Below are 10,175 nucleotides of genomic sequence, written 5' to 3' on the forward strand. Positions count from 1 at the left end.
ATACACTTATTAGTAGAGTTTATTAATATTATAATAATATAATATCACTATACTTGCATACCTTATTACAAGTTTTATGGGTTTTATAATAATATTTTCATCAGTATTCAAACAAAATATTAACTATTGTATTATTTAATATGACATTTTAAAAAGTTATTTCGAAAATAAAAAATTAGAACTATATTTTAATTGTATTCAATTAAAACATATACAAACTTCGAGTTTGTATAATTGTACAAACTTTGTAATCATTTTAACCTATAATAATATAATATTTATAATTATACAAAAAATATAATGTATAATATATAATACATATTATGTAAAGTGTACCTATATGAGGGTTGAAGATCATGGAAATAATAATCAATAAAATCGAAAGCTTTCAGATTACATATACTAATGAAGTATGTAATTTTTACATTAATTCATTTTTTGAACTCAAATGTTGCAGAATTTAAATTATTTAATTTGTTCTTTTAATGAACAACCAATTAAATTTTTTAATTGGTGTTATAATTTGTCCATATTATTTTATTTTTAAAATTAATTTTTAAATATGTTGATGAAATATCCAACATATTTTTTCTTTTTGTTACTTTTTGTCTTGAATTACTTTAAACAAATTATACTAGTTAAGACTTAAAAGAATTTATTCAACCATTTGTAATCAATACTTAAATGGGTACCGCTCTATTGTACATTAAGAGGATGTCGCACCCGCAAATATTGTCTCCGTCTTACACACGTATGGTTTAGCCAAAACTGTTTGACTATGGAAAGAATCTAGAAGGCTACAGTCATAATTAAGAAACAAAATTTACACCATATAAAAAGGGGAACATTGGCAGTGCAATATCGTTTTTAACATTTAGATATCGAAACTTCAAAAAAAATTATTAACGTTTGAAAAAGACAAAAAAATGGATTTTTAAAATATAAGAACTTGTTCGTACAAGTGGTATCAAAAAAATTAAAACGATATTGCACAGCCAAATCTCTCCTTTTTATGTAGTGAAAACTTCTTTTCTAAGTTATGACTGTTGTCTTCTCGGTTCTTTCCTGCGCAAAACTGTTTTTGTTATGCCGTACGTGTTTAAGGCGAAGACAACATATACGGGTGCGATGTCCTCTTAATAAACAGTGTGTTGAGGTATTGCTGTAATAGATGTGTTAAATTTGAGTTCAAAGATATAAAATCATTGTATAAGAAAAACACTTCTTAGTAAAGACTGTCTACCTATATTAATAGGTAGGTAAGTATATTTTATATGATTGCTATTAGAGTAATATATTTTACTACTAAACATATACAAATGGTATATAATATATAAGATAAATTACAAAGATTTGCAACTTCCCTATAAGCATAGCTTGTGATAGGGAGTTTTTGGACTTCAATTATTGTCAATAATATATATATTTCTAAAATATAGTTACACAATTACATAATTTTTTATAAATCAATAATCATAAATAAATTTGTGTAAGATCAACATTCTTTAAGAACAATTTCAAATCATTTACATTTTTAAAATTATATATATTTATTTTAAGTATTCATTAATCTGATTGCAATTGAAATAGAAATTTTCAAGCCAAACTGTTTATGGTATAGAGTTACATTTAGATGATTATTCATTTTATTATAACGTGTATTATAAATATGATCACCAGACAGTATTATTTTTAAATTTTTTGAAAACAGTAATAATTTCTTAAAAATATATAAACATTTAATATTAAGTAGATTAAAAACATTGTATACAAATTCATTATTTGTAAGCCTTAGTATATTGAATATAAATTTAATTACATTATTTAAAGTAATATATTTTAAAGAATGAATATGAGACTCATACGCTTGTTCCCAAAATACAATACCATACCATAAAATAGATTGAATTGAAGCTAAATAAATTATTCGTTTCATATCAATGTTAAATAATATTATGCCTTAAGGCAGCTCACTACGATCATTATTTAAGGTTGCCATTTAGGCAATTTCTAATCTTGTATAGCCGACCGGGATCTATGTATTAGTTGTAAATGATTATTAGTGTGAGTGAAATTAAATGTGGTTACCGCTTCCTTCCACACCATAAAATCTCTCTCGTACGCGCATGCACATGTAAATTACTCGATAACTATAAAATAGATTTCACTACACCAACTTTACAACAACATACTTATTGTTTTGACAAAATTAAAGTTAGTTAACGTTGTCTGATTTAAGTTCTGAAAAAATATTTGAATTCAGTGGGAAAATGTCTATAAATCGTTTGAAACATTTTCCGTTTTTAATATTAATTTTAATTTTAATTAGGTATGATTCGAAAAAGTAAATATTTTTAAGTTTTCAATTACAGTTCACAATACTTTAAAATTTAGTTTTTATAAAGTACTTCGTATAGGATCTATAGACAATTTTCTGGTGGGTTCAATTTTTTTTTATTCTATCGGACAACGTTAATTAATTTTAATTTTGTTAATACTTTAGGTTTTTTCAGCTAAAATTGACAGTATTAGCGAGGCCCCTTTAATTATAAAATGCATAAAAAATTATTCGAATAGTATTAATTGTAAGAATATTAATATAATAATTCCATTTAAGTTATTATCCAAAGTGAGGCCTAAATACTTAATATAATTAGAATTCTCTAGAATAACGCTTTTATCACAATTACTAGATTGACATTTAGATGAATGTATGCATATATTATTTAGTTCTGGACTAATTAGGTACGTCTGAGTTAATATTACTACTAGGCATTAGTACAATGGTAGGTACTATTAATAGTAGGTAGGTTAATTTAATACTATTTAGTATTGCAGTTAAATAGTTAAATTCATAGTATATTTTAAATTATATTAAAGTGCATATTTATGTAATTTTAAGTACTATAAAATTCCAACCACCTATTTATACCTATAATACGATTTGATGAAAAAAATTGTCCAAATTATTTATTTTAAGTTAAGTAGGTACCGAGGTATTAATGAATTATACAAATAAAGTACCTATAGTCACCAAACAGCACCAAAGTAGTATTACTATCTAATTCACATAGGTACACAGTAATCATGATATGTACCTATATTTTTAATTTAATTTCCAACATACAACATAGATAGAGATGTTTTAAATTAAAAACCTGCATTCACAATCTTGTTTCATATTTTTTTTTTCGGTTATAAGAATTGATTATTTTATAAATTCTTAACTGCAAAATAATTAATACATTTTCAATATGATGGATTTCGTCGATATACTTAATAAAAAAGGTATGCCAATGTATTTTTAATATTTTTAAACTGATTTTGTAAAAATGTGTAGAAAACTTGTATTAATTTTTCAAGCTTTTCGGTCCAACGAATAAAACTTTATTGACATATTGTATGGAAAAAAAACTAAAACAATTGAAAATTTCAAATTATTGTAATAACAGCTTACAACGTCTAAAAAAATATTTTTAAATTTTTATCAAGTATAGAAAATTATAAAATAAACAGTTGGTGTAAACCTCAAGTGTCTAATCTTGTTCGTTTTTTAATTACAACAATATAAGAAAACCGTTCCATGAGAAATTGATTGTTGTAAAAATTTGAACTTCAGACGCTCATAAAATTTATTTTAACTTACCGTAAGACATTTTCTTTTTGTTAAAAGTATACAAACTTATGACTTTTGAGGAATCTTACATTACATTTTGAAATATTAGACAGAAAATACAATTTTAAAAATTCATACTCCAGACGCTCAAACTTAAAATTTTTATAAAAATAATGTCTGCATATATATTTTTAAACTGATATTTTAATCAATGCGTGAGAAGCCTTTGTACTCAATTTTCAAGCTTTTTGTTCCGAAAAATAAAAAATGATTGATATTTATTAAAAAAAAAACTAAAATAAATCGAAAATTGATAATGTTCAAAACGAGTCAAAATATTTTGAAAATGTTTTCAATTATAGAAAATGATAAAATAAACTAATGGTCAAGGCTGGGCATTAACGAGTTAATTAGTTAGAAGTCACGTTAAAAGTTAAGTTAATTATTACCTTACTAGTTCGGTGTTTTAATTAACTTAACTTTAACTTAATTAATTTGCCTCTGCATTAACTTAAAATCAACTCATATTTTTCTTTATTTTCCCAATTATGTCATTTTTTAATATACCTTTTATCCAGAAAAATATTTTGTTTATTACGGATTTTCGGATTATAATAATTATTATAAGTTGGCAGAATAAAGAAAATATTATCAGAAAAAAATAAGAAATATTCACAAAGATCTTCGTATTTATGTTTAAAGATAAAAACTAATATAATATTGTATTAATTAATTACTTATAAAAATTAATATAGGGGTAACATAAGTCACCCTCACCCGTATGAAGACATTGATTATGCCACGAATTATTATACTCCTAAATCATAATAGGTACCTATTATACCTATTATAACCTATTCATTACTCATTAGTTATTAATTATTTTTTATTAGTACAATAATGATTATCATAGATTGTTTGAATAGTAATATACCTATGAATGACGATTAGGTACTATTCAAGCAATTATCACTTATTTTATTAAATACCTAATACTTCATAAATGCATTTTTTGTATTATTATTACCTAACTAAAATTATTAATTGAAGTTAAGTTAAGTTACGTAGTTAACAGAATTTATATTAACTTAATTTAAACTTAATTGATGTATAAAAATGTCTTAACTTAACTTTTAATGTAATTAAACGAAAAATACTTAACATAACTAAACCTAGTTAAAAAATACCATTATCTTGCATAGCCTTAGATTTTGAAATCCATATTACTATAAAAATATATTAATGTTTTTACATTTTTACTAATATTTTTTAACTAGTGATCTGTAATATAATTAATATAATATGATAAAATCTTACCTTCCAATTAGATAACAACAATAAAATCATTATTTTTAACCTACCAATAATAATAATTTGCTATTGACAGTCCTACGTCTGTATAAAATGGGGAGGAAAATAATATTTTTTACGTTGGGACGCAATTCGTATAGCGGTTAAATATCTTCGGGAAGAGGACGTAATGCTAAATAGGGGGACGTAATGCTAACGCAGTCCCCCTCCGGTTCTCAATACCACGAAAAAAAAATATATATCTTCGGGCGAAGCAATCTGTAGTAGTTAGCAATTAATAAGCATACAAGATACATAGGATAAATTACTTTATCATAAATTCATATAAAGGAGTTACGCCTGCCTCCGTAGTCTTTGAGTTAGTTGTAAATGATTATTAGCGTGATGGTGGTTTAATATGCTGGACGCTGGTGGACAAGGTGAGTGGCGACTACATAATATGTTCTATACTCTATAGCACTCGTACACGAATAAATATACAAGTCATATAAGGCCCCGAAAATATTTTTTTAATACTCGACAATATACAATCCCAATAAGCTGGCAAAAAAATAATTATGCTTCTAAAAGTCTAATTTAAATTTTGAAAAATAATTTGAATGCGATATAGTATCTTCTCTATGTTTTGTTGGCAATATATTTTCTGGATGGTTTATGTAATATAAGTTCACATAGAAAACCATCATGATTTTTTTTTACAAACATTCATCAAAAATGTAAACATTTATATATGTGCCTATATGACAAATTAGCAATTTAGTATTAAGAAATAAATATAAATAGTGATAAAATTAACACATTCACAGTGCTACCATAATAATATGATAATCTGATTTATTTATGGTTTCTCGCCCGAGTGGGTCCGTCGATGTGTTGTCAAATTGCAACTTTGACTGAACGACATGTCGCATACATCGCATGCATATGGTTTCTCTCCTGTATGAGTCCGTCGATGACTCGTCAATGTACCACTTGCACTGAAAGATTTATCGCATACACCGCAGTTGTATGGTTTCTCTCCTGTGTGTATCCGTCGATGTGTTGTCAAATTGCAACTTTGACTGAACGACTTGTAGCAGACGTCACACGGGTAAAGTTTGTTCTTCTCATGCGTCTGCTGGTGTGTAATTAAGCTGCTTCTATAAGTAAAGCATTTATTGCAAACATCACACGAGTACTTTCTCTTGCCAGGAAAAGCAGTGAGGCCATTCATTTTAGAGTCACTAAATCCAAATTAATAAATGTAGCTGTCATAAAAATATTTAATGGAAGCTTCTAAACTATAGATACTGTTGTTATATTACATATTATGTAGAACAAACAACTTATTTGTTTTGTGTTTGTAACAACATGTACTAGTTTTTCGTAAAACTACTTGGTTACCTACTATATTATTCTGATCAATTAGAATTTATTGACTTTATTAGATATTTAAGCCAGTTTTAATCGTTTTACCGTTTAAAGTGATTTATTATTTATTCAAAATATAATATGTCAATATATTATACAAGGACGGATCCAAAATCTGGGTACGGAGGGGGCACTTAAATTAAAACTGCAAGGGTGGGAAGTGAACTTCTCGTTAACCACATTAATACTAACAATTTGACTGTATGGATCCTTGTTTTTGGCTGTGGCGTGGTTTACCATGCACAATATTTACACCATCCCACATTGAACACAGCTCTGATATAACTTTATTTACGAACTCTCGTCCATTGTCGGAATGTAAAATATTTGGCGCACCGAAAATAAGAAATATATTTAATAAGTGATGTGCATCTTCTTCTGCAGTTTTAGATTTTAGAGGTCTTAATTGAGTAAATTTGGTTAGGTGATCCTAAAAATGTAATATACATTTAAATTCACCATCTTTGGAAGTTTGCATATCTACCAAGTCTACTTGACACCGAGAATTAATTTCACGACTTATAATAGGTTTGATTAGAATACCTTTTTTTCGGAACTTTTTGTTTGGTTTGGCATTGAACATATAAACTTAAAAATAACATAACAACTTCATATGTTATATTTTTGAATTTGTTCTGCAATTCGTTCATCATTCTGGTTCACCCTCCATGACCAATTTTTATATGAGCTTCATACATAATGTCGTATAGTTCTTCGTTCTTTACCTACATAATAAATAATTTTAGTTTCACATGCTTTTAACGGCACGATTAGTTTATGATTATCCATAATATCCATAACGTTAAATCGATTTAATCGTCTGTAATCACTTAGTTGTTTATTTTTTTTTTGCTTTAGCATTTTTAATTTCACTTATATATTTATTATATTTTTCAGTGCTTAAATAAAAACAATTATCTTCCTTTTTTTTTTAATAAAAGTGCACTAAACTTTTCATAAAAAATATCTTTTATACTTTTATCCATTATTAGTTTTAATTCAAATATAATATTAATAAAATATTACACTAAGGCCCGTTGTATTACACTAAAATGTTGCGCTCGGTTTAGAATACGCGTCGATACTGACGAGGGTATATTTAAATTATATTATCTAGTAAACGATTGACAATCCGATTGTCTCATGCGATAACATTACTAACGTCCAAACGTATCCAATGCATATTGTGGCTGGGCGATAACATCTTAATTTCACAAATTAATACAAAAATACCTTTTACATACATTGTGCTTCAAGTGTGGTCAACATTTATCAAACACTGACTGTAAATGTCAATAATCACCGGTGTATGAACACATTAAGACAATTTCGTCAACATTTACTACGGTTTTAGGTATATGTCAACCTACACCGGTGACTATCAACATTCGCCTACTGCGGTCATAAACCTTAACATAATATATATTATATAATCGTATTAAATGTCAAGCTTGTTGACTCAACGAATAAAATTAATAATTAATAAAAAATTAATGACTCTAAACAGCTGTAATAACTAATATGTGGTTTTATGTAGGTCAGCAAAAAAAGACAATAGGGAGAGGTTCTAAAAACTAACCCCCCCCCCCCCTGAGCACGCCACTGTAACTATAAGTATATCATGAAGTAATGGGCTCGGAAATCTCTTGGCAAATGGATCTAATCGATTGAATACAATTTAGTGAACTAAGCAATAAAAATTTAAATTATTTTGTTTATTTATTTCACATTTATTTCTTATAAAGTACTTGTATAACTCAAAAATATTTTTTTTACCTACCTACGTGACAATAAACAATTCCAAATAGCTGGCAAAAAATAATTTTACTTCTAAAAATTGAATTCGATACAAAATTTAATATACATGAATATGACCAATGCTAAATTTAACAATTTAGTATTAAGAAACGGTAACATGACCAGATTAACACATTATTATTACTCCCATAAAATGATAGACTGATTTCATTACGGATTCTCGGACGTGTGGATTTGTCGATGACTTGTCAATGAGCCACTTTGATTGAAAGATTTATCACATACATCGCATATGTATGGTTTCTCACCCATGTGGGTCCGTTGATGTGTTGTCAAATTGCAACTTTGACTGAATGATTTATCACATATATCACACGCAAATGGTTTCTCACCCGTGTGGATACGTCGATGACTCGTCAATGTCCCACTTTGACTGAACGACATGTCGCATACATCGCACGCGTATGGTTTCTCACCCGTGTGGGTCCGTCGATGACTCGTCAATGAACTACTTTCAGCAAACGACTTGTCACATATATCGCAAGCAAATGGTTTCTCTCCTGTGTGGGTCCGTCGATGACTCGTAAATGAGCCACTTTGGCTGAAAGACATGTCGCATACATCGCACGCAAATGGTTTCTCTCCTGTGTGGATACGTCGATGACTCGTCAATGTCCCACTTTCAGCAAACGACATGTCGCATACATCGCACGCGTATGGTTTCACACCCGTGTGGGTCCGTCGATGACTCGTCAATGAACTACTTTCAGCAAACGACTTGTCACATATATCGCAACCAAATGGTTTCTCTCCTGTGTGGGTCCGTCGATGTGTTGTCAAATTGCAACTTTGACTGAAAGACATGTCGCATACATCGCACGCAAATGGTTTCTCTCCTGTGTGGGTCCGTCGATGTGTTGTCAAATTGCAACTTTGACTGAAAGACATGTCGCATACATCGCACGCAAATGGTTTCTCTCCTGTGTGGGTCCGTCGATGACTCGTCAATGAACTACTTTCAGCAAACGACTTGTCACATATATCGCAAGCAAATGGTTTCTCTCCTGTGTGGGTCCGTCGATGACTCGTAAATGAGCCACTTTGGCTGAAAGACATGTCGCATACATCGCACGCGTATGGTTTCTCGCCCGTGTGGGTCCGACGATGTGTTTTCAATGTACACATTTTAGCAAATGATTTATCGCATACATCGCATATGTATGGTTTCTCACCCGTGTGGGTCCGTTGATGACTCATCAATGTATACATTTTAACAAATGACTTGTCACATATATCGCAAGCAAATGGTTTCTCTCCTGTGTGGGTCCGTCGATGACACGTAAATGAGCCACTTTGGCTGAAAGACATGTCGCATACATCGCACGCGTATGGTTTATCACCCTTGTGGGTCCGTCGATGTGTTGTCAAATTGCCACTTTGACTGAAAGACATGTCGCATACATCGCACGCGTATGGTTTCTCGCCCGTGTGGGTCCGTCGATGACTCGTCAGTGAACTACTTTCAGCAAACGACTTGTCGCATACATCGCAGGCGTATGGTTTCTCTCCTGTGTGTATCCGTCGATGTGTTGTCAAATTGCAACTTTGACTGAACGACTTGTAGCAGACGTCACACGGGTAAAGTTTGTTCTTCTCATGCGTCTGCTGGTGTGTAATTAAGCTGCTTCTATAAGTAAAGCATTTATTGCAAACATCACACGAGTACTTTCTCTTGCCAGGACAAGCAGTGAGGCCATTCATTTTAGAGTCACTAAATCCAAATTAATAAATGTAGCTGTCATAAAAAATATTTAATGGAAGCTTCTAAACTATAGATACTGTTTGTTATATTACATATTATGTAGAACAAACAACTTATTTGTTTTGTGTTTGTAACACCATGTACTAGTTTTTTCGTAAAACTACTTGGGTTACCTACTATATTATTCTGATCAATTAGAATTTATTGACTTTATTAGATATTTTAAGCCCAGTTTTATTCGTTTTTACCCGTTTAAAGTGATTTATTATTTATTCAAAATATAATATGTCAATATATTATACAAGGACGGGATCCAAA

General features: G+C 29.4%; 1 protein-coding gene across 1 annotated transcript; it reads right to left on the minus strand.

The window, feature by feature from the left end:
* Window positions 1-7,940: 7,940 nt before the first annotated feature.
* LOC100165298 (zinc finger protein 271-like) lies at window positions 7,941-9,856 on the minus strand. Its single transcript, XM_008183034.3, has one exon. The coding sequence runs from the start codon at window positions 9,854-9,856 to the stop codon at window positions 8,306-8,308; it is 1,551 nt and encodes a 516-aa protein (XP_008181256.1). The 3' UTR covers window positions 7,941-8,305.
* Window positions 9,857-10,175: the final 319 nt, after the last annotated feature.

The sequence above is a fragment of the Acyrthosiphon pisum genome, chromosome X (genome assembly GCF_005508785.2).
Source record: "Acyrthosiphon pisum isolate AL4f chromosome X, pea_aphid_22Mar2018_4r6ur, whole genome shotgun sequence".
NCBI lineage: Eukaryota > Metazoa > Arthropoda > Insecta > Hemiptera > Aphididae > Acyrthosiphon > Acyrthosiphon pisum.

What these genes read in the sequence shown, in the direction of transcription:
- LOC100165298 (XM_008183034.3), bottom strand. Translation starts at nt 9,856, where the DNA reads ATGAATGGCCTCACTGCTTGTCCTGGCAAGAGAAAGTACTCGTGTGAT.